This window comes from Haemaphysalis longicornis, unplaced genomic scaffold (genome assembly GCF_048455015.1).
Source record: "Haemaphysalis longicornis isolate Haplotype H1 unplaced genomic scaffold, Haemaphysalis longicornis Haplotype H1 scaffold_1, whole genome shotgun sequence".
Taxonomy (NCBI): domain Eukaryota; kingdom Metazoa; phylum Arthropoda; class Arachnida; order Ixodida; family Ixodidae; genus Haemaphysalis; species Haemaphysalis longicornis.
In genome coordinates this window covers 379699364-379724865 of record NW_027526203.1, presented here as the reverse complement: position 1 = coordinate 379724865, position 25502 = coordinate 379699364, and the positions used below count along the sequence as shown (strand labels likewise).

At 46.3% G+C, this 25502-nt stretch overlaps 1 protein-coding gene across 3 annotated transcripts in view; it reads right to left on the bottom strand.

The window, feature by feature from the left end:
• The window catches only part of P130cas (Serine_rich_CAS and FAT-like_CAS_C domain-containing protein p130CAS), a 79140-nt gene extending 57880 nt beyond the window's left edge, over nt 1-21260 (bottom strand). For 2 of the 3 annotated variants that reach the window (XM_077686466.1, XM_077686467.1), the window contains exons 1-2: nt 21151-21260; nt 18305-18331 (exon numbers count right to left, since the gene is read on the bottom strand). In XM_077686466.1, the coding sequence (XP_077542592.1) occupies nt 18305-18331; nt 21151-21204 (81 nt within the window). In that variant the 5' untranslated portion in view covers nt 21205-21260. Of the gene's footprint in view, nt 1-624; nt 1190-18304; nt 18332-21150 lie in introns of those variants that run through there. The other variant, XM_077686468.1, reaches the window with a different exon arrangement.
• Nucleotides 21261-25502: the final 4242 nt, after the last annotated feature.

Genomic DNA, 25502 nt, shown 5'->3' with positions numbered 1-25502 from the left:
TCACACGACCAAAGAGGTCGCGTGAAGAAAGTTGCCGCCACTTCCCTGCTCAGCATGTCGCGCCAGCTTAGAGGCGGCGCATTCCAATCCAGGCGCAAGTGCCGGTAATTAGTACAAAAACTAAAGGTATCACGCTAAATACCCACAGTCGCCAACAGGTTAAAAGCGGATATGCTTTCGTCCACCACAGGCCATCGATCGTTTCTGTGGGAAGCGGAAAACAAGTCCACCGGCCTTCTCGCGAGCTCAGCAGCCAGACACGCAGGTCGCGAGCTGGCAGTAGTGGTAGTGAAACGGAGTTTTTCGGGGTCAATCACGGAAACTGCACAACGGACTGTTGTTTTGTAAACCTAGAAAAACCTTAGTGAGACAAAAAAAAATTAGATTAAATGACGCGCGGAAACAATTTCAACTTCAGAAACATTCTTTTTGTTGACGCAGGGTGCCAAGTAGGGACGGCCATCTGTTTTGATGTAAAAACGTAGCGTCTGCGTGGGCTAAAACACGCAGCCAATTCGTCACACCTCAAAACAGAGCGTGCAGCTCCTGAGCTGTATTACATATGCGGGTACAAAGCCACGCTTGTAGCACGCACGAAACACACAAAAAGCCAGACGTGCTCACCTTACGCATGTTTCCAGCCCCAAGGCACAAAGTCCAGCTAGGAGAGCACTGCCGAGACGACAAACGTCAGTGGTGAGCGGAAAAGGAAGACTTGGCGGCGGTCTTTCGCATCGTTAGTGGCTGTTAAGCGTCCGGACAAAGTGTATTCCCGCGACAGGGCGAGCAGTTACGATGGTATACGAACAGTCGGCTTACAACCTAGGTGAGTGTCGTGCAACTGTCAGGCTGTATCGTACTCCGTTTGCAAAATCTCCGTGTTCCAGCCGCAGACGGTCAGAAGTCTCCATGTTTGCATCCGTGGCGAGCCAAGAGCCCGGGCAGTCCCAAAGAGATGGGGGCGCAGATGGCCGCGTTCCGATAGAGACGGAGCTAGCGGCGGGCTTCAAGGCGGCGACACAAACACCAAGTCGGGGAGGGAACCTCGGCCGAAAGGGAAACCGCCCGGAGTGTGCGACGCCCAAGAGTTTGCGACGAAAGGGCTCCGCAGGCACGCCACGGCAACCGCGCTCAACACCCGCCGACACTCGGCAACTCGGCGGAGCAGGGAAACCCCGCGGGAAAAAAGCCGCGCGGGTGCGCTGGCAGCGGCAGCGGCGGCGGCCCGCAGATATCACGTGGTACCTGACGTCACCTTGAAGTCGGGGGCCATCTCCTCAGTTGCGACCAGCGCTGCCAGCCGGGCCATCCGTTGAGAAAGAAAAGCCGCCGTCGCTGAAAGATGACGCGAGGCTAGAGCAGCACCCATGCGCACAAAGGCGTCGTTTGTCAGATTTTGAGGAGTGAACGCACAAGCACGCACCACAAGCGTCCTATTTTATGATATGCGTAGATTTTGTTCTCCACTCGTAGTTATTGACTCTACAGAAAGGGGTAGGAAAGCAGAATGTAACTGCTGACAAAAGGGCAAGAGTATATGCTGGTTGTTTAAGAGTTCAGTCCCAAGCCAAAAGTTGAGAGGAACAAGTTTTAAAGCAATGGTCACAATAAATTGTGGCCACTTGTGACCCGGAAATTCTCGGCGAGATAAAAACAAGGTCACGCCACGCCCCTCCCATACCAAACTTCGTTCACGCGGCATGTTAGACGGAGAGTCACATTTCGTGAGGCTACCCGATCCGACGCTTGGGCTGCGCAGCGACGTCCGTGTGCGTAGGCAAGTTCGCTGGAAGTGGGATCGTCAAAACGGAGAGATGGGCGAGTTTATACATGGTCAGGGAAATTCGATCTCGTCACACATCGCTCGACATTCCAGGCGACGCATGGCACCAGCCCGTGACGTTCCACAGACACAATTAAGTGCTCATGCTCGTTACAGCACCCCGGGCAAGATGTTGACCAGGAAATTGTTTGCGGCGTGTACATCTGGGTGTATAATCAGACACGAAATACTGTAGATTTGTTGGAGTTAACTCTGCTTTCGTAGAAAACGTCCTAGCGAGACCCTCAGCGGCAGTCCCTCTTTTATTTTATTTTTTATTTATTGTCAAACCTTGCATGACATGCACGTTTGCATGACAAACATAGAGGAAAGGACAAACTCAACACAACTGTAAAAGCTATATATATATATATATATATATATATATATATATATATATATATATATATATATATATATATATATATATATATATATATATATATATATATATATATATATATATATATATATATATATATATATATATATATAGCGAATCAGCAATGGGAAATGAGGGGCTCGGTGAATCAAGACAGAATAAGGGTTGGCAGTCAAGAAAACCTCGGAAAGCAAAGGGGGGAATGCGGTAGGTAGGGAATGCGGTAGTCAGAAAGAAAGTGGTGAGAAAATGCCCGCCGGGTGGGATCCGAACCCACGACCTCCAGAATACCGGTCTGGTGCGATAACCACTACGCTACGGCAGGGCTGTTCCCCCACCACTTTCTCAGGTATTTATGTTAACGTATTTTTTGTTTCCTGCACTTGGGGGTGGTAGCCAGCGCCACTCGGACTACTCGGGGTGAAGGGGACCTTCTTTTCAACCCCCGGGCCGTGACTCGAGCGTCTAGGACATGTCGAGAGTGGTCGACCAGCGTTGAACCCTCTTAAAGGAGCCATGAATACAAAATACAAGTTGGGTTTATTAGAAAGACTGCTTAGTCCCGATAACAATGATACCAATATCATCGCAATCTTCGAACAAATAACGGGGATATTAAAGAAAACGTGTGAAGCAGTCGCGACCGCTTAGCCAATTTCCCGCAACTTTTCTATGACGTCACAGAACCTTGTTTGTGCGATTGGCGACCGCCTAACTGACCTGTCGCGACGACACATGACTGGACGTCTGTAATGGGGCCTCTAGTTCCATTTGACCGCATCACTTGAATGCTAACGTGCAGTTAACGCACTGAAAATTATGTTTTATTGTTGGCCCGTATGACCTCATTCTTGCTCATAACACGTCACTGTAGCACAAAATCTGAAAGTTTTTAAATACTTCTTGCTTTTTTTTCGTTAAAAAACATCTTTTGTGGCTGTAATGGAGCTGAGTGAGATACTGAATCCTCATTCTTTCAAATTAAACGAAGTTGTATTTTCTCTTCATGGCTCCTTTAAACTACCAGTGGATAAAAAATGCCCCCCAGGTGGGATCCGAACCCACGACCTCCATAATACCGGTCTGGTGCGATAACCACTATGCTACCGGCGGGGCTACTTTAGCCTCCACTTTCTGGGTTATTTATGTTCAGGTGTTTTTGTTTCCTGCGCTTGGGGGTGGCAGCCAGCGCCACTCGGACTACTCGGGGTGAAGGGGACCTTCTTTTTAACCCCCGGGCCGTGATTCGAGCGTCTACGACATGTCGAGAGTGGTCGACCAGCGTTGAACCCTCTTAAGCTCCCTATGGCACCAAGACTGCCAGAACAGAGGCCCTCGCTATGCATGTAGCGAATCAGAATACGAAATGAGGGGCTCGTTGAAAATAAGACAGAAATAAGAATTGGCAGTCAAGAAAACATCGGAAAGCAAAGGGGAGTATGTAGTTGGTCAAGATAAAGAATTTGGAAAATAAGAAAGTGGAGAAAAAATGCCCGCGAGGTGGGATCCGAACCCACGACCTCCAGAATACCGGTCTGGTGCGATAACCACTACGCTACCGGCGGGGCTACTTTAGCCTCCACTTTCTGGGTTATTTATGTTCAGGCGTTTTTGTTTCATGCGCTTGGGGGTGGCAGCCAGCGCCACTCGGACTACTCGGGGTGAAGGGGACCTTCTTTTTAACCCCCGGGCCGTGACTCGAGCCCACCTGGATCCCACCTGGCGGGCATTTTTTCTCCACTTTCTTATTTTCCAAATTCTTTATCTTGACCAACTACATACTCCCCTTTGCTTTCCGATGTTTTCTTGACTGCCAATTCTTATTTCTGTCTTATATATATATATATATATATATATATATATATATATATATATATATATATATATATATATATATATATATATATATATATATATATATATATATATACCGAAAGAAATGCCGGCAGTCTACAGCGCCAAAGAAGGCATAGGGTAATGGTTCGACTATATTTTACCGTTAGTGACGTTACATTATTTCTTTTTTAATTACATGAGAAAGAAAGAAAAACACGCGCCCATAGTGGGTACCGAACCCACGAACCCATATATATATATATATATATATATATATATATATATATTGTAAAGGGCTTTATCGTTGCTCAGGAGAGCTCGAACTCTGAGGAACGAGGAAGCCGTGAGGGGTGATGCCGAGCAAATATTCTAGTTCACTATAATCTGAACCTCTTCTTCGGAAGCTCCTTCTGATGATAATAGATGACGGGATGCCAAAAGCATGGCGGTGATGATGACATGCGTTGGTGCACGGCACACTGGCGCTGTGGGGGAATGTCCTGTCGTCTTCGTTACAATATAGACATATATATATATATATATATATATATATATATATATATATATATATATATATATATATATATACAAAGCGGGTTCGGTTCTCGATTCCCGCTTCCAATCATGACGAATTTTTTTCTCAACTCTGATTTCTTTATCCCTGTATCACAAAATATGTGACAATGACCTTATTCGGCCCTACAAAGCACATTCAAGTAGCCGAATAGCACTGGCAATAAAGACCATCTTTGATATATATATATATATATATATATATATATCAGGGTGTGAACCGGAACTGAACCGAAAAAAAATAACGGTTACCGGTTCATGTCAAAACGGTTCGGCCACGCGCTGCTGACAATGTGCTATCAATGCTATTTGTTTCTTTGTTTTTTAAGTGCCATCAACTTACACACACCTCGCTTACATATTTTTCTTCAGTCAGTCTTCGGAATGTAAACGCTGTATCCATGAATCATGACATGGGAACCAGTATTGGAGGCCTGTATTGCGCTGTTCGCGGCTTGCACGGAAGAAAGAGAATTGGAAGACTGTGCAAAAAAAAGCGTCACGGGATGTCATTTTCCTACAATATCGTAAATACTAAATGCTCCTGTGTGTTCTGTGAGTTCTTTCAAATAAAGAAAGCTGTATTTTCACCCCATGGTTCCTTCAATTGCTTGCTTACACGCCGAGGTGGCGGGATAGTTAGCGAGTTCTACAATTGTAAGCGGGTTTGTAAGGAGGTCGCGGGTTTTACACCGACGGCGTCGGACGCAATTAGATGAAGTCCGAATGCCAAAACGTCGGTGAGGTATAACCTTTGAGTGCCCATTAAGGAACCATTCCTGGTAGAAATCCCAGAACTTTCCACTAAGATGTATCTCGTTTCGTATGTGCTGATTTCAGATGTTTTATTCGTAATTTATTTTGATATTGTTGCTACAGTTTGTCATTTATAATTACCGAACCGGTTCGCGAATCGAATTAGTCGAACCGGAACTCCGTAACCGAACCCGTATTTTTTTCGGTTCGACACACTTTATATATATATATATATATATATATATATATATATATATATATATATATATATATATATATATCAAAAGAACTACTCTGCTGCTATGGTCAAGCTTGCACATCTGTCAAAGGTAAACGGAAATCATCCGCTCATGCTCATCCCTGCAGCATATATAGCGGGACCAGATGGGGTCTGCGTATGCGGATGAGCACACGGAGGCGACGGGAGGAAGGGGTGGAGGCGAGGAGGAAGGTAGCTGAAAACGGAAGAAGCTATGCAGGTATAAACGAGATTTGGAGCTAAGTGCATGGTCACATGCGTGCGCACACGCAGGGATCACAAGATGTTCCATTTTCTATGGGTGCTCGCTTAATTCATCTCCTTGCATCGTGGTAGGCGTTGTAAGGCCTTTTATGCATTAAAATAAAAAAAGGCATCAGCTCGGTCTGGAACAAACGCAAGGCAAATTCTTAAGCAGAAAATTACCACAATAATTAGCGTTACATCAGCGCAAACAAGGTGAGCGAAAAAGCTGTGCCGCAATCAAAGCGTCCGCAGTTTGCGACGCCCGCTCACACCAGTTGTAGTAGTTTTTTTTTTTTTTTGAATACCCTAAAGGCCATAAAGGGCATTACATAGGGGGGGATGTAATTCAAACAACGCAACTCAACACATATGAATACAAACTACTAACGGCAGTCAGACACATATCTGTGTAAAAGGTTCAATTTACAAAAAAATTAGAGAAAGAGAGAGAGTAAGATGGCAATTAACATCTTCAGTGCATGACACCAGTGAACAAGGTACTCGCGGGGGTCAGTTTTAGAGAAAATTCACTGTTCAAAACAACACCACCAACAACAACAACAACAAAAAAAACAAAGCAAAGAAATCAAAGGGCTGACAAAAGTGACGTTTGTACATCTAATGGATGTGAAAATATCGTATACATTTAAAAACGCACCCAACGCAGATTGGAAAGCAGAAGTGTTAGTGAGAGAGACAATATTTTGAGGAAGAACATTCCACTCCTTTATAGCCAACACCAGAGGGGAGTCCTGGCAAATATGGGAGCAACTTTGCATGTATGGTCATTGCGGGTGGACAAATAATGGGCGGGAAGAATCTGAGTTGTTGAAAAAGATGAATTGCAATAGTAGAGAGAATGAAAAAGGGACAACCGGAAAAATTTTCGGCGCGTGCTCAGATCCGGAAGGTTAAGTGACTGTTTTAATGCCGAAACGCTTTGATAAGGAGAGTAGGTGCGCAAAATGAAACGGGCCGCCTTATTTTGGATGGATTCGATACAGTCAGTAAGAGAGGTGGTGTGAGGGTGCCAAATAAATGAGGCGTAGTCGAGTGTAGCTCGGATAATAGAAATGTACGCGCGAAGCCTTGTGTCACTATTTGCTAGATGTAAACGGCGCTTAAAGGGGCACTGACACAAAATTTTGAAGGCGAGATAGCGTCGGAGATAGATTGGTGGGAACACATATACATCATCTGCAAAATATCAGCGGCGAATACAGCCTAGAACATATTTAAAATCAATTTTGAAGTGTGCGAAACGCAACCGAGCAGCCAGCAGAGGACCACGCGCAATTGTAAATAAACAACATCCAAACACGTCACGAGTTTGTGTTTGCCGCTTCCGCACTACCGGCGTTTTACGCGGGCTCGCCCGGCTCGCCGCTCCAATCGGAGGGCCGGAGGGCGGAGCTTCTGCTCTCGAGAACGAACGACCTGATCGTTGGCGGCGGAGGCGCCGTGATTTCGTCAGCTAATCGGGCAGCTGGCCGCGACCAAAGTTCTACAGCGATTCCAGGCACTCTGTTTCTATTACTGTTTATTACCATTGGATGCGAAAACGCGCTGGAGGCACGAAAAGCCCACTGAGCTAGCCGCACGGTCGCTGTACAGGCGGCGGCCACGGCCGCGAAGTGGCCCAGGCCGGCGCAGGTAGCTCGAGTGATAGCTTCTTACCGCTGCACGAAATTGTCCCCAAGTCCCGACCATAGTGACTTACATGAGAAAGGAGTTAATGATGCGATGGCGGGTTGCATTAAAAATTGTCATCTGCACCGCTTACGAGAGCGGCACTCGAATATTCGCCGCAGTGCTGAGCCGAACACATCTGTAGGCTGACCTGTAGGCAGACCGGCCGGCTGCTCCCAGCGCGAGTCTTGCCACCCACCGTCTCGAGCGTCGCGCGTCGTTCTTTAGCCGCGGTAGCATTTGCACTCGCAGCGCCTGCGTCACATCCACGGTCGCTTTTTAATTAAGCGCCTCACGAGATCAGTACGTGGGGGCATTCGCAGAAACTGCCGTTGATGCGGATTCGACAGTGCTACGGCGGCTCTGCTCTGTGGTATCCCTCCGACGGTCACGTGGTCAGCTTTGTTCACACAAAATCCACAAAATCCATCCTTTCGCGGCACTCGCTGAAACCGAAACTGCGACTGGCCGCATTGAAAATGCCTCTAATTAAACAACCGTCGCACGCTGAAGCAAATGAGGTTTCTACAGGTTATAAGTAGGTCACTAGCTACTTATTGCAACGAAAAAAACAAGATGCTAAATTTTTGTGTCAGTGCCCCTTTAAGAAAACCAAGCTTTTTCAGTGCCTTATTAGTGATATGTTCTATGTGCACATTCCAGCTTAAATCGAATGTGAAAATGACACCGAGGTATTTGAAAACAGGGCTTCGTTCAATTATGCTACTGCACAGCGTATATATGTTAGACGGAGGGTTTAACAGGGAAGAAAAAGTCATGAGTTTGGTTTTTTCGGCATTGATTTTCATTTTCCATACGCGACACCATTCCGCGAGGGTATTCTGATCTTTTTGCAGAATCGCTACATCACCCGCAGTGCAGATTTGTCTATAAATCACACAGTCATCGGCGAACAGCCGTATTGCTGAATTTATATTATTGGCTATGTCATTAATATATATAAGAAATAATAAGGGGCCCAACACCGATCCTTGCGGAACCCCTGATATAACTGGACATGAATTGGATAGGTTATCATTTATACGTACTGACTGAGTACGACCGCATAGAAACTCATTAATCCATTGGCTGGTTTTTTCATCTAACTTGAGTCTGTTTATTTTCCCAATTAGCCGTTTATGGGGTACACGATCGAATGCTTTGGACAGGTCAATAAATATTGCGTCGGTGTAAAGTGATCTGTGCAAAGAATCGTGCAAATCTGTGGTTAGTTCGAACAACTGCGTTTGGCAGGAGTGCTTGTATGAAACCATGCTGATTTTCGAAAAGCCAATTATTTGCATTAAGGTGGCACATTAAGTGAGAGCAAATTATATGCTCTAGAAGCTTACAACAAACTGATGTGAGTGATATCGGGCGGTAATTGCTTGGACAGGATGGCTCACCAGATTTAAATATGGGTACAACATGACCAAACTTCCAATCATCAGGAAGGCAGCCGGTATCCAGTGATTGCTGAAATATTAAGGACAACAAGAACGATGATACATGGGAAGTTAGTTTCAGCAGTTTTGTACTGATACCATCCCGTCCAGGACTAGAGTTTAGAGGGAGCCTGTCAATAGCGCGGAGTACACCTGCAACAGTGACGGTTATAGACTCGCTTGGGTGCGTTATTGTGCAACTAGAAACTGTGCAGGGCTCATCAAGTGGTGGTTCATCGACAAAAACGTCACTAAATGTTTTTTTCAGAATATCAGGACATAATTCATTGGGCACAGTGAGACCATTTGAATCCTTCAGAGTAACTACACCATCGACATATTTCGGGTTAATTGTACGACAAAACTTTTTGGGGTCAGATTTCAACAAATTAGGCAGCGTATCATTAAAATAATAACTTTTTGCTTCTTGGATTGTTCTTTCTGATTCACGAGCTAATTCTTTATATATTTTCCAAGCATCATCATTGTTGCTTTGAGAAGCATTTTTATATGCTCTTTTCTTTTTGTTTAGGCACTGTTTTACCTTCTTTGTAAACCAGGGAGCACTAGCTTTTGATTTGAAGGAAATCTCTGGTATACACGTATTTTCAACCTTCTTAAGGAAGTCACGGAAGATTACCCAGTTTTCCTTAGTTGCGCGAGAGTCAAACTCGTTTTCAAAGGAGGTGGAAAAATGAGTTAACATGCAGTTCATTTTCTCGCGATCGACCTTGTTATAATTGAGTATACGTTTAAGCTTTGTTTTCTTATTAGGAAGAGGAAGTGGGTGTAAACAATGTATCACTCTATGGTCACTAATCTCATCAATGACACGTGTGACAGCATTATCGGGACTGTTTGTTAAAAGTAGGTCTAGGATGCGTTCGCCTCGCGTCGGTTCTTTTACCAGCTGGGTTAAGTGAAACAATCTTAGCGCGTGCAGGAAGCGAGACACCTCTGGTCGGGCAGGTGTTGATAGCGAAGGTGGTGTGTGGGGTAGTTGAAATCGCCACCTAGCAACAGCACACACTGAGGGAATTTATTGTAGATCATTTCAAGTACGTCGGTCAGGTGATCTACAAAGTCTGTACTACTGTCAGGAGGACGATAACACACCGCAATAATACACGTGCTGCCTTCGAACTGGGTTCTAACGCACAGTAATTCAAGTTTTGCCCCTCTTATTGAGAGGCTGCATTTAGCCCACGAAGCTGTAAATACGCTTCGCGGTAAATAAGGAGGTGATGAAAGTCGGTAAATATTTCTGGACCACCAAGCAGCGCACTGAGTAGCTGCTGGTGGCATCGTGGAAACGGCTGCCTTCCCCGTTCCGCCCTGAGTCACCTGAGTTTCGGACGTGAGCTGGCTGTTTTGACGGTGACTCCTTCACGGGGCGCAGAACGAGGCTGAAAGCGCGAAGTATATATCTTGGCCTCATTGGGCTCCTCGTCCCCGGCTGCCGTCGTAACCTCTGGGCATTCCCAGTCGTTCGGCTTCCACGTGGAAAACTCCGCTTTCGGCCTCTGGCCCGCACCCGAAGGATAACGGAAGCAGGGCACAGGGGAGCGGGCCAAATCGACGCTTAGGATATACGCGCACAGCAGTTGCTCCACAAAGCGCGTTCAGAAAAGCTTCGACGGCCATCGGCGCGTGAGCGCCAGTGTCGGCTGGCTTTCACGCTTCAAGCATATTTTGCCGAATTCCGATATCATTTCGGCGTCGGGGTTTTCAAACAGAATTCGGCTTTTAGCGACAGTGTGTTGCGAATATGATGCATCGACACAGGGGGCTACCTTCAAATGAAAACAATATGACGGCCCTTTCGAATAGCCCTCGCACACGCGTGGATGCGACGTCCCATACATGCAACCTTTTAATGCGAGAGCATTAAATATCCTATTGAGTGAAAACGTTAGGTACCGTTTTGCTGCTACGGACAATGCCGACGTCTTCGCTCAATAGGATAGTTAGCTGCGGCGCCTCATGTAGCTTCGGAGTGCGTGCCTCAGAAATAAACCGAAACGAAAGGAGCGCGCGAGCACGCGCAGAGCCACGTGGTAAAGCGCCCTTCTCGATTACATCTCCAGATTCCAGCACGCGCCGGGCTAGCCTAGCATTCCGGCCACTTCTGCTGCTCTCGCCCGGCGGCTCAGCAGTCACCAGCGCGCCAGAGGCGCTGTGCGCACCGCAGAGCACCCTGCAGCGTTCAGTTGGGCACTAAGCAGCACTCAATTAGACATTAATGTTCTCACATTATCAAGTTCGCAAGAATGCTTAGCTGTCGTGTGCCTTATTCATCATTTGTTTAGATTTGCCCCTCAAAACGCCAATTACCTGTACAGTACTTGTACCTGCACCTGTACGACACAACACACGGGGTAAGAAAATGTTTAAGCACACCAAGGTTACTGAACATAAAAAGCCCAGTCACGTTTACAACCAACACAAGTCACAGAGAAGAAAACATATGCAATGATGACGCACAGACGTCATCACTCATACAGTAAAAACCCGTTAATTCGGATTTCGCGGGACAGGAGAGAATGTCCGAATTATCGCGAGTGTGGTCATAATAACTGAACAATGCTTTCAACATCACCAAACCTTTATACTTTTTTAGAGGTCAGTGATCTGTCGTTTGCTTGGTGATATGCGAGGAAATCACTATTTTGCGAACTTCCTGGAGGTGGTTCAATCCGCGCACACCGTCGGGCGAAACCGTGCACATTTCCTCTAGGACGCTCAACACAGATTTCTACAAGCTCGGTATACTATTTCGTCCCGATCACCAAGTTTTCTGGGTGCGCCTTTGATTTCTGCTGCGAATACGAATTAGCTGGAGCGCGGCCGTGGAATGCGCGGCTATTTTCCCACCTGAACTCATTGATGAGTTCAAATTAACTGAATCGCGGCCGAATCTGTCCGAATTAGTGAGAGGTTTCAGCCATAGAACAATGCAGAATTTGGACGGGACCAGACGCCGCGCCAGAATTAACTGAAAATATGAATTAACGGAGGTCGAATTAACCGTGCCAACATGTTGACAACGTGTCAACATCTTGACGGTGTCAACATAGTGACAACATCTTGAGGCAGTTTCTTTCACTCACTAATGGTCAAAAAATCTTTAAGGGGGGGGGGGGGGTTGTGTTTTGCAGTTTATTTCTTTGAATTATATACAGGCGCAATCCCGCCTTAAGGAAACGTAGTCTAGTTTAAATGCTTTTGTGCACCATGCATGCTCAATTTATGCTTTAGTTATGTTTAGTTAGCGGTGCCCGGCCGCCCACGTTATCTAATCCTGCATCCGGGCGTATCGCTCCAGACTATATATCCTGGTTTAAAGATAATTGCATCTTATCTTGCCCCCAATCTTGCTTCTGTTAACCAATTTTGTCAACTCCGTGAAATGAATTAGCTCCTCTGTTCTCGACACCTTCACAATTCTGCGTTTATCAGTAACTTTCTGCGTTCTGTGATACAGTTTACCTGTTTATTTGCCAGGTTACATGGAGAACAATAGGAATAATAGAAAGGCTTTTGATTCGATGAATCCCAAAATCTTAATCAGCAAACTACACAAATATGGGATACGCAGAACTGTGATCGACTTGATTGACAGTTTTTTGGAATGTATACACGGCAGTTTTTCAGATCGGATCTAGCTCTTATACAACCCTAACCTTTCAACAAGGCGTTCCACAGGAATCAAAATTAGGTTCACTGCTATTTTTGATCAATGTGAACGACATTGTAAACGTACCAGACTCCCCAGAACTAAATGTATACGCGGACAATACAAATGTATTTTTTACGTCAAAAAGAATAGACGGCCTTGAAGGTAAAGTTAACAGGTACTTGAATTCGCTCTCACTCTCGTTAAGGCAAAACCAACTACAACTAAATGCTGCTAAAACCACGTACGTTATATTCCACCTCATCAATGGAATAATAGAAAGGCCGCTTACGGTTAAATTTGAAGAATGTATAATCAGTAGGGTTAAGCAGCAAAATTTTTAGGTGTATGGTTTCAAGATGATTTAAAATGGAATACACACGTAAACCAACTTTGTAGTGAAGTATCTAAAACCGTTGAAATAATGCACAAAATTGCACACCTTATTCCTACTTGGTTGAAAATACAACTTTATAATACTGTTGTATTCTAAACCATGCTATCGGGCGGTAGTCAGGGGCACAACAAGTGCTCGAAACTATACGAGTCTAATTAAAGTGGAGAAAAAAATTCTTTGAATCTATATAAATTACAAAGGTCCTATGATCAACTTAAAACAGAACCACTCTTCATGAAATATAGCATGATTGAGCCGATCAGGTGTATTCTCTAAAACTACTACAAATTATGTTTGTGCTGCTGAGCACGAGGTCGCGGGTTCGATTCCCGGCCACGGCGGCCGCTTTTCTGATGGAGGCGAAAAGCAAAAACGCCCGTGTGTTCGAGATTTCGGCGCACGTCAAATATCCCCAGGTGGTCGAAATTAATCCGGAGCCATCCACTACGGCACGCCTCATCATCTACGTTGCGTCGGCGCGATAAACCGTATACAATCAATCAATACAACAAATTATGTATAATGACAAGTTGGCCTTTACAACCGACCCTGCATCAGCTACGCAGTACTCATTCCGGCGCATAAAAAGGCACTCGCCGAAAGCGAGAACCAACTACGGCAGACAAACCGTCTTGTTTCAGAGCATCAGCATAATTAATAAAACTACAGGAATAATCATTTTTGCTTGCCCGCCCGGCCTCTTTAAGAAACAAATAAAAAAGTTCATATTAGAAAATAACCTGTGCTATGCTCTGTAGCTTACTATTTTACGTGAGTTTGCGCTGTTACCGTCACAGTCCATGATATGACGTTTTTATTGCTAATTTGTATTTGCCTTTCGAATGTTATTGCGGATACTGGAGCCCATAATGATTATTTAAATTATTTTATAAACTTGTATAGAAACAGAAATTTAGTTGTGCATATACAAGTGTGCATAAGTTGTGGATAAGTGTGTATATCTGTGCGTGTTCTTCTGTGAATATTGAAATTGTAAGTACTGATGTATGTCTCAAAATGTTAGTTTTTATGATTGATTTGTTTTTCTTTATGTGTATACTTTACAAGGCTGAGAAGGTGCAATGTGATGTCGCATGAAGTCTCGCGAGTGCTTTTTCCATTTGTTTCACATGTTTAAGGTATCTCCCATTGTGTACACGAGTGTTGTTGCTGCTGTCAGAAACCGGGGCAATCGCCTCGTCAAGCCGCCTCAACCAGCTGCATTTTGCGGCTGCCCCATCCTGTTAAAAGGGGAAAAAATACTAAGGTAGAAGCTTGGGCGTGTTGGTACGACATTCTTTTGAACAGCGCAAGTAGACGAGGGCGAGAAGTGGACAGGACACAGCGCAGACTAACAACAGGCGATTTATTGCACGAAAATACTTAAATACATATCTCCATTGCAACAAAGGAGGGGAAGGGGATGGGGAAAGATACACATGGGGGAAGGGGGTAGAGGAAAGATACACATCCATTTTTCGAGCCAGCACGGAGGATCACGTTCACTAACAAGATAAAAAGGCAATTTCTTTGTCGGTTAGCATGACAGACGGGCAGCTGACGCATACGTCTTTGTTGGAGAGGATTTCGTAGGCTTCAACTATCTCTCTCGTCAGTTGATTATTGCTTTTATCAATTATGGAGCATTTTTGCAGGTAAGGGTAGCAACCACATTCTTTACAGTGCGCGCCTAGATGTCCTTTATCCTCTTTCTTGTCTAAATGATGTCTAAATGATGTCTAAACGATGTCTAAATGACAGATTACGCGAGCATCGCAATAATGTGAAGAAAGAAGATAAAGGAATGGAGTGTAAAGGAATGTTGCAATGGAGATACGTATTTAAGTATTTTCGTGCAATAAATCGCCTGTTGTTAGTCTGCGCTGTGTCCTGTCCACTTCTCGTCCTCGTCTACTTGCGCTGTTCAAAAGAAAGGGAAAAAATAGCCGCGGTAGGGGGAGGGGGGCTGTTTTGCTGTCAGAACCCCCCCCCCCCCCCCCCCCCTAAATTTACTGAGGGCCGGCTTTTCCCTCCTCCCTTTTTTCAGCCTTTTTTTTGTCCATGCTATTTACACGCGTACCGATATCGTTATATGAAAAAAAAAAAAAAAAAAGGTGGCTGCCCATTTATTAAACCAAAAAGATGACTAAGGCATTGTTTGGCTCAGTCAAATTTCTTTCTATATTTTTGTTTTTTCCAGCCCCGAAAAATATGTCTGGCTATGCCAATGATAGGAACAATAGGCAGGTTAAGTAAAGCACGGCATCATCCCAAAGTTCCTTTATTTTTAATTTGAATAATTTTTTTGCTTTGGACTTTAGTTTTTGTTATTTTGTGTTCTTCCGTTTGTTAATGTTCTCCTTATCTATTTTTGGAACGCGATTTAGGTGGCGCTGCAATTTCTTCGCGCATTGACGGCGAGAAGTCGATTGTTCTTATTTTAAAAAGCGATAGTCTTTCTTGGGTTATTTAAATACGAAAATTTTGGTCTGTCTGTCTGTCACCCGATTTGATTTGATTGTAGGGTTTAACGCGCCGACGCAACGCAGGCGATGAGGCGTGCCGTAGTGGAGGGCGGCTCCGGATTAATTTTGACCACCTGGGGATCTTTAACGTGCGCCGAAATCTCGTACACACGGGCGTTTCTGCTTTTCGCCTCCATTAGAAAAGTGGCCACCGCAGCCGGGAATCGAACCCGCGTCCTCGTGCTCAGCAGCACAACGCCTTAGCTGTCACTCGATTCAACCGCCCGGCAAATAATAATAATAATAATAATAATAATAATAATAATAATAATAATAATAATAATAATAATAATAATAATAATAATAATAATAATAATAATAATAATAAGACAGGTTAGAGACTGCTTGAATACGAAGTATATAGATAAGCCCGTTCCAAACTACTAACGCTGTGATGCCAATGCATGCAAATACATGACAACATTGTTCAGCGCAAAGGAAAACTCGGGCGTATTTGAGGCAATCGAGAATACCATGCATTCGTCTAATTAAAAATACTCGTTCGTATTGGGTTTTACGATATCAAATGAAAAAAAAAAATGGCGTTAAAAACAGTGTCGAAGAGAGGCGAGGCAAAAGCAAGCAGCGAAACAAACTTGTCGGTTTAAGCTGCCCCAGGCAAGCAGAAACAAAAGATAAAAAACGAATCGCGCTGCCCCAACGGCTGGCGCGCCAGCTGTGCGAGCGCGGGAAAAGTGAATTGAAATCAACAAACCTCCATTGCTTGCATCATGGCAGTTGCGAGGGTGGAGAGTAAGAGCGTGAAGGGAAAGCGGGGGAGAGGGTGTTAGTGGGAAGGGGTGGGAGAAGACTATCGCCCTTCGACCACACCTGCAGCGAAGCAAGCAGATATGCAGCCGATTTTTTTTTCTTTTTTTTTTTCTTTTCTGATGAGCTGCCCAACCACATACAGCAGACCTTCATTACAACGAAGTCCGCGGTACACTGGCTTCGTCATAAGTGATACTTCGCTAAAAGTGAAGATTGTTTGCTTTCAATGCGCTGCAGTGTGGACCATCAAACACTTCGCATAAAGCGAGACTTCGAATAACATGATTTTGTGATAACGGGGGTTTACTATAAATGAATTCGTGTCAGAATAGGCGTAATTCCTTTCTGTCGCGCAAAATTCTGACCTTCCGGAAAGCCCGGCCGATTGTGTATAATAAGCAGGAAGGAATAGCTCTATAGGGCTACCTCACCGCGCGACGTCACAGAGATGCGGTGGCGTTCGCTTTGGGAATGCCATCACAACAGTGGCGGCAGCAAAACTGCGGGTATTTCTATATTAATCAATACGTTCTCACTGGCAACCACATTGAAGCGTCAGTCGCAGCTGCTGTCATAGTAGGAAATCGTGTATCAATTCATGCGGCGATTGCCAAAGTTACCGCCATCTTGCTTGATGTTTACATACACGAAAGCAATCAGACTCTCGCCTCCTGGTACAACGTCTTCAACGCAGTGAGTGCTGTCTACAGATCGGCACCCTGGACATGAATATCGGAGGAAGAGACGCATAAAGTCCTCTTTCGCTCGACCAAGTGGGCGGGCACTTATTCGGGCCTCTATCAGCTGCGACGGAATAACGTTCGGGAAATTCGGTCTGCGTAGTTTTCTATGACTGGCCGGAAGGCGCCAGTGTGCTGGCCTGATATGAGTAGCCGAGCCAGGAGACACGAAACAGACCCAAAGCAGTCATCGAATGACAAGAACGCCTGCACGCTGAGCTTGTCCGGCGTCTCCTTGAAAAACTCATGAACGTTGCGTCACCAGTAAAAAGCCGGATATTTAGTTCTGCCCAAGGCTAGGCGTCTTGGTCTGGGTCAGGCAGAACTGATTCTCAATGCGCTGGCGTTCTGAGTTAAATGCAAGCCAATTATTCCCCAGCCTCCCCCCTTCCCCCAAAGATGGGTATACAATGCGCAGGACTTTGCACACACACGACATCGTCAGCTATCGCAATATGGAACAAGTGACACGACGCTGCCAAGTACTCCAGTTATCGGCTCTTCTGAGTGAGGAAAGGGCACAAGGCCGACCCCGTGCGCGGATACGCCATCCGAAAATAAGTCGGCCGTGTTGTTTCGCTTTCGCTCGGATCTGGCAATAAGCGACCGCCTTCAGAGAAAAATGTGGGGTGGGGGTATAGCAACGCATGGTATAGCATCGCGAAACGATGCGATGCTATACCATGCATCACATTCACTATTATTGCATGTAGAACACAGCTTAAAGGCCGGCTCCCTGTTTTTGTAATTATGGTCTGTGACGCGGTTGAAATTTTTACACAGGCGGGTTACGCATCACGGCAGAGTGCAGTTCTATTTCTCATACGCGGGAGGCAGACAAGACTAACAAATATCCCTTTCACTTCAAAGACTCGTCAAAATGGGCGGCCTTACTGTTTCCATAGCATGCATTCGGCGAATGTTTGGTCGCAAGGCAGAATATTTGTTCTAAAAATTTTGCCGCTGCTCGCACTGTTTGTCAATTTGCTGTCATACTAATCGAGGGTGGTTTATCAGAATATAACGCGCAACTTTACTGAAAACGTACTAGCGGTCTCGGAATCGCGGCAGGGCCCGTCATCGCAGTCCCTTTTCCTCGCGTCAATTAAATTACCGCCGCGTGCCGCCGAGGATATTCGCGAAGGCGCGACAAGGCTGCGCGGCGACGCCGAGAAGTGGTCGCTCACCAGAGGGGGGTGCCGAGTGGTGGCCGCTAGGGTGCCTGGATGTTCCTCCTCGCCCGCCCCTCCGTGAAGGGTGGAGACATTCTTTGCAGGGTCCCTCGCCGCCTCGACCGGTTTTCGGAGCCGCCGACCGCCATGACGATCCCCGCTACTGCGGCGGAACCGCCGAATTGTGCAGCGGCCGACGTGCTGTAACTGTCTGGCCGCGATTAGCGGCTCAAAATGCCTGGTTGCTGCGTGCCTCTGTGCACAAACCACTGCAGGAATGGTTGGCGAATGTTTCTGTGGTGGTATCTTGTGCAATATTTTTAATTGATCAAGTGAAGGTGCTGAACCAGACACGTACTTTTGGGATTTCATTGCATCATTTTGAGTATTATAACGAGATGTGGCTGTGTGTAGCAAACTGGGAGACTTTCTGTTGTAATCAGTTCCCCTTGAATTATATTTCATGACTTCTCGCTTTGTTTGGTTGTGTTTGTTTGTTTTAACTTTTTACCAAATGATCCCGAATCCTTTTACTTTTAATTGTGAATCGATTTTTTCTTTTTTCTGATAGTTTTCTTGCAAGTTCCCAGGTCCACTAGAGCTGTGCACGGGCCCGGGCCGGCCCGAAAGCCCGAGCTCGGCCCGACCCGCGGGCCGGGCTCGGGCCGGGTAGCATGCAATATTTCGGGCCCGGGCCGGACTCGGGCTTGAACCAAAAATTTTGTCGCGCCGGGCCGGTCCGATCCGGCCCGGGCAGTTCCTGAGGCACGGCTATCCTGTGCAGCAAATTCTAAATTGTTGGCAAGAGAAAGTTTTTTGATATTTCCGGTAAAGTGAAAACAAAAAAAAAAGGAAGTGCTGATTCACTACCGCGCCGTTAAAAGATATGATAAAAAAACGATTGCACTTAGAAAGCCTTCACATCAATAAAAGAAACGTCTGGGTCCCACCAGCTTAGTTCCTGCTGCTGAGCACGAGGTCGCGGGTTCCATTCCCGGCCGCGGCGGCCGCTTTTCTGATGGAAGCGAAAAGCAGAAACGCCCGTGTGTACGAGATTTCGGCGCGCGTTAGATCCCCAGGTGGTCAAAATTAATCCGGAGCCCTCCACTACGGCGCACCTCATCGCCTGCGTTGCGTCGGCGCGTTAAACCCTACAATCAATCAAACCATCAGATTAGTGGGAGAGAGCGGGCCAGGAAACGAGGACACTCCAGCCACCGACTACAACATGATTGTATTTGCTCTCCTTTTCAAACTAAAACAAACCCTTTTCAAACTAAAACAAACAGAACAAACGTGGCCTGGATTTTGCAGTGTGTGCAGAGTTTGAAGAACCAATTTTCTAAGCAGAGCCCATAATTATTTCGCGCAAGAATTTCTTTAGAGCCATGACTAAAGGCAAGAAAGAACTGAAGCGCAGATAAAATCATGCTGCCAACGTAACTAGAGGGAAAAACAAAAATTTCAGCAAGGAATGGAAGAACGCAAGGTGCAATATCTGTTGAAGAATTACAATAATAAAAAAAAAATCACCAGGCTCGGAACCATTTAAGGTATCCTCGGGTGTGCCTTGATTTCGAAGGCTGGCAAATGAAGTTACACGGCTACCGAAAAAAAAAAGCTTCTAAGTGAGGATAAGTTGTACAAAGTTCGGTCCAAGTTTAAAGGAAATTTAAATCTTAGACAGTCGTATTCGCTTTGTGCTTACGCTTTTTAGGTTAACAACAAACATCTTCAAGTTCATGTTAATATCCTGTCGGACTAGGGATGATATTTAACAACACTCTGGCGGGGTCGGGCCGGGCTCGCGCTCAGATTTTAAATATTCGTCGGGCTCAGGCCGGGCTCAATTTTTATGAATTTCTCGGGCCCGGGCCGGGCCCGGGCCGTGTCTCTATCGGGGCGCGTCGGGCCGGGCCTAGAAATTTCGGCCTGTTCACAGCTCTAAGGTCCACCGCCTCACCCAAAATTAACATCTGCATGCTGCGCCACTATTACCTGTACCTATTAAATGGCTTCGCCGATTAGGCATTTTTCTTCAGTTACAAAGCGCTATACATTTGGGGCTTCTTGGCAGATTTTTTCTTTATGTGTTAACTGCGGTGCTTTAGATAAGCCTCTGCTATTTCGTTCATTAACTTTTAGCTTTTGTTTTCCCCTTGGAGAAACAACTACATACACTACTACAACAACTGAGTGCCCTCGCTTCGCCATTTGCGCATTATCTTGTATATACAAGGTATGCTTTTTGCGGCTATGATTTTCGGCAAAGAAGGCTCATATCAGTTAACTGCGAAATCAGACAGACTTAGTGGAAGAACAGGGCAATTCATGTAACACATACCTCTCCAGCGAAGTCTTTTCACAATACATTGCCGGTCGAACGCACTTATATAAGACGCAACTTTTTCGCAGATGAGATTTAACACCAAAACTAACGATCAAGAAGCGAGCCTCAGTGATGCATTATTATGCGTGTTACATTTAAAAGTGTAGAGACATTGCGCTGACTTAAGTTTACAAAACAAAAAAGTAGGAGACGCACGTATAGGCGGAGGCGCGGATGCGCCTCTGTGTGCCGTGTTTCTCCCGCTATTTCATCTTGTCGACTTAGCTAGCGCAGTGTTTTCACTGTTAAGACGTACAAACAAGCCCACAAATAAGTTCTCCTTCCCTCTGGAAGCGGTTTGTGGCCACGGAATGCGTGTGCATATAAGAATCCGATAGGACATCCCCGTGCTTGCAGCGCGCTGCCCCAGCGGAGGGGCTCAACATGGCGGCTTCCGTAGCAGACGACGCAGTTGTCTCCACCCGTCACGGAGGGGCGGCGAGGAGGAACATCCAGGCACCCTAGTGGCCGCGCGACACCTGAGCCTGTGGAACAGCAGCTCCGGCTGCAGCAGCACGCCGGTCATGGCGGTGGCTGGCGGCAGTGCGACCGCGCGACGACGCGGCCTCTTGCAGCGGCCGGGGCCGATAACGGAAACCAAGATAAGCGTCCTTGCACCCAGGCACTCTTTTTCTACTCTTAATCGCGCACCTTGGGTCGCTCGTACTCAACGTGGCTCGCAGGTGCATACGAAATCTCCACGTCCCGCTCCAGGGATCCGGCCGGGGCCGTTTTTTGGTACGGCGGCGTGGGCATAGGAGGACAGCTGCACCATTTGACATTTCGGGCTTTTTTTTTTTTTTCAGGTTCACCATGCACTGCTAAAAAGTTGCTAAATTTGTCAAGACCCTGGAATCAATAACTGAGCACTAGAGTTAGGCGCGCGCAGTGGTTGCTCCTCCTCCCCCCCACCCCCCCCGGTGTTAGAAGTATGTGCTCCACCCTTACACCCCCCCCCCCCCCCCCCGTGCCCCCCTTCCCCCACTGGAAAAAGTTCTGCAGACGCCCATGTAGGGCGGATATCTGTAGCCGTGGTCGGAGGGGAAGGATTACCTGCAACGGCGGTTTTATGAGCGCAAATAAAGGCGCTACAGCTGTCTCCGACTTTAGTGAACTGCATTTAACATTTGTTATCTCGGTTAAAGTTGCAACCCTTGTCTTGAGAAAATGCCCCAGCCTGCAGGCAATATGAAAAATCGACTTTTGCCCTTCCATCGCTGCGACTGTGTAGTTATTGGCGGTGAGATCTTTGGGTGGCGCCCCCTGGCTCTGACGTCGGCTTAGGGATTCGCGCCGCTGTCGTCTGCTACACTCCGCTTGTGAGGGGCAACAGTGCCTGGGCTAGAAATCGCCCGCTTCGTTGCTGTAGTGCGTTGAAAAGCGTATTTCTAGCGACTCAGTTATTTTGCCAGCTTTTGACACATCTGAATAATTTGAAGCTGTATCCCCCACAAGTTTGCAACACACGAAGAGATAGAGAACAATTTTCTTCAGAGTATCGGTCAGAACATCGTGTGTAACTCGTCCTTTCTTGCTTATTCGCGAGGATCAGCGATCAGAGCTTCTCGATAAGTATTCAAAATGCGTAGGCTTCCCTGCAGTATTTTTGAGATGCTCCTATGAAGACTCAACAGTCTAATAATACGTACCAAGCAGCAGCTTCTACACGCTCATCGCACAGCAGGAAATAAAGCGGCTTTCTTCTGTTTCTTTCGTTGTTGTCTTGTATCGGATTAATGTTTCTTGCTTTTTTTTTCTGCCCAACGCATTAATTTTTCTGCGCCGTCACCAACTTCTTATTAGGAGGTTTCGGGATGTTTGGGAGCCTCACAAAGGTCGTGTGGATATTTTCTTAATTTTGTATGGAATACATTCCCTTCTTCACAAATTGGCTTTCATTACGGCTGCGTGCAAGAAGGTGCATATCCGCAGCGTGCTTTGTTTATTCACATGCAAATACAATGAGAAGGTTTGTGCTACGCCACCGCGATCGCGCCCTAAACAACGTGGTCCACAGTACTCGAAGGCGGCTTTTGTGCTCCGAATTTCTATCGTAATTATATCGTTATCATAACGAACTGACTCTCAAGTCGAACAATGATGACATGATTAGGGTGTTGAAGGCATGATATACTCGCTAACTAACGTAATAAATAGTATACCTGCATATATTACAAGACTCGAAACCGAAGAAGAATTCCAAGTAGCTCTTTATTGCTTTTCAACCCTTCCAGGCGCGAAGAACAAATCCTATTATACTCGGGATGGCGTTCTATGATTTGAAGAAAATTACTTTTACTCTCTTGTCCTGGACTGAGGACCCGGCCCACTAAGCAGATCGATTTATTTGTTAAACAAAGTTTTCCCCTCCTCCCCGTACTCCTCCCCCTCCTCTTGACTGCAGTTTTCCTATAAAGCATATCCGAATATCGGGAAGATTTGGCTGTGCAAAATGTTCCGAAATATCCCTCCAGGTCTTAACAAACATATATGTGTTACTATAAATTTAACGAAGACGTGACTCTTTTTGCTCAATAAACCTCCACACTGGTTAGATGCCTGGTATAGAATCAGAACGCGCGTATATACACACTGGGGGATTTGGAACTCAACCTACAGTTTTTGCAGTCTATAGTGCATGTCGGCAAACTTTCATGCCTTGACAACGTAAAGAGATGTGACAAAACGCGTTCGAGCGTTCGGCAAGGTTGCAAAAACTGTTTTACCTTACATATGATTACCGGGAATCGTGATGCCTTCTGCCAAAGCCGACAGCCTCGAAGGCCTAGAATTTGTTTTGGCCTTCCATTTTCGCTGTTGTCCGTTATTAGCAGCTGACTGTTCCTTTTGTTCGAATGCTTACATGAGAAGCTGACGCCTAGCTCCGACTCTTCGCGCTCCGCACAGGACCGGCTTCACAAAGAATGGGGTGGCGCCGGCAATGTTTCTCCCGTAGCGGTATCCAAAACTACACTTTAATTGACACCATGAGCTAGTGTATGCGATTTTAAGCCTATTATTATGATAAAAAGTTACCCACACGCCAATTCTGGTGCGGACAAGCATCAGACGTTGACCGAGCGCAAAGAAACAGCAGGGAGAGCGCTCCTGAGTGAAGCAGACGACAAATGCGAGAATCCCTAAGCTGACGTCACGGAGGCGCTCTTCGCAGCGCCGCCTGTGTTCGCGCTCACCGCCAATAGAATCGGACCGCAATATTGCTGCATTGCGCAAAGGCGAAGGCGCACAACAGAAATGCGCATACTTGTTGCATTGCATAATTAGAGTAACAAATGTCGCACTCCTGATATATCTAAACACTTGACAAGTGTGACCCTCAAAGCTGCTCAGTGGTAGAGCCGTTGGCTGCTGACCACAAGGATGCAGGTTAGATTACCACCACCAGAGGACGTTTTTCTGATGTGGACGAAAAATGAAAATTTCTACGTGCCGAGATTTCGACGGACGAAAAAGATTCCCAAGTGGTCTAAATTGCTCTGCCGGCCTGCAATATACGATGTGCAGAGCTTTGGGACATCAAACGCACCAGTCTTTTATGAGAAGTGTGTTTCCGCGTGAAAACAATAAAAACGGCCCTCCACGTGGTTCTAAATTATTCCGCGCCGAGTTCCTACATGCACAATGATCGTCTCTTTTTTACTGCCTTCAGCTATGGAATTAGAAAAAGACCAAAAGGACGATATACAGACATCCCTTCATTTGTCCGCCCTTTAACATATCCAAACGTATCATCACGGCGAAACCAGCGAGCATTGGGGTGCACGATGCAGTGCTTCTGGATGCGTAGAGCGGACAACTTCGCGTGTTTTTTTTTTTTTTTACTGCAAAGCAGTATATGTCGGAGAAGGGAACAGCAACTTGGGAAAGTGTAATGGGGAGCGCGCTCCTTGGGGGCGACGCATGAGACATGTGTGAGGGAAAGGCAGTGAGAGAGATGACGCCGTAGCCGCACGTGTACTCCAGCTCACCCTTCACGCTCCGCTCTATTTTTTTTTTTTTTCGTCACTGCTGGGTTCGCTCACTCGGTTACGCGGGCATAAACAGACGCCGCTCCCGCGAAGCCCAGGTAACGGCTACCAAAGGGCTGCCCCTTAAAACGACCGAAACCCGCCGTCGCCGTTTCCGCTCAAATTCCACTTCGCCAAGCAGCTGCGCCGGCGAATCTGTCCCGGTTGAAGAGAAACTTGCCCAGTTGGAACGCCGGCGTGAGCCCATATTTCTTTTTCAGCTTGGAAGGCCTTCCGAGCGACATTTTCGCCGGTGTCTCACGCCTAAGTATCCGCCACCACCGGTTGCCGATTTATGCGTGCATGGTTTGCGGGTGGAAAAAGGGGGGCATGCACTCACAGCTAGGCTTCATGCCGCTACCGATGAAATGCCGGTTGTGCTGGTGGGAGATTTAGATGTGAAAATTACATGATTCAATGCGCTTAGTCGTCTGTCATCCTTAATCGAGTGGTTCGGGTGTGGGTTGATGTGTTACACAGACATCTTACACAGACAATAAGATGCCTACGAAGGGAAGGAAAGCGAACAGCCACATGTTTGTACGCGAGAATAGAGCTCAAGGGCTTCCAGGATTTTAATCGTTATGGGACGGATGCATGCCATTCGTTTGGAGGAAGAAGAACAAGAGTTGAATCGTTGGCTCGAATACAAGCGCGAACGGGTGCAAAAACAACGAAAGTTGCTGGTGCGCCATTACCGCCTCAAATTCAGCTCGTCGAGTAGCGGCGAATCCCTCCCGGATGAACAGCAACTTGCCCGCTTTGAACACCGGCGTGAGCCAATATCACTTCTTCA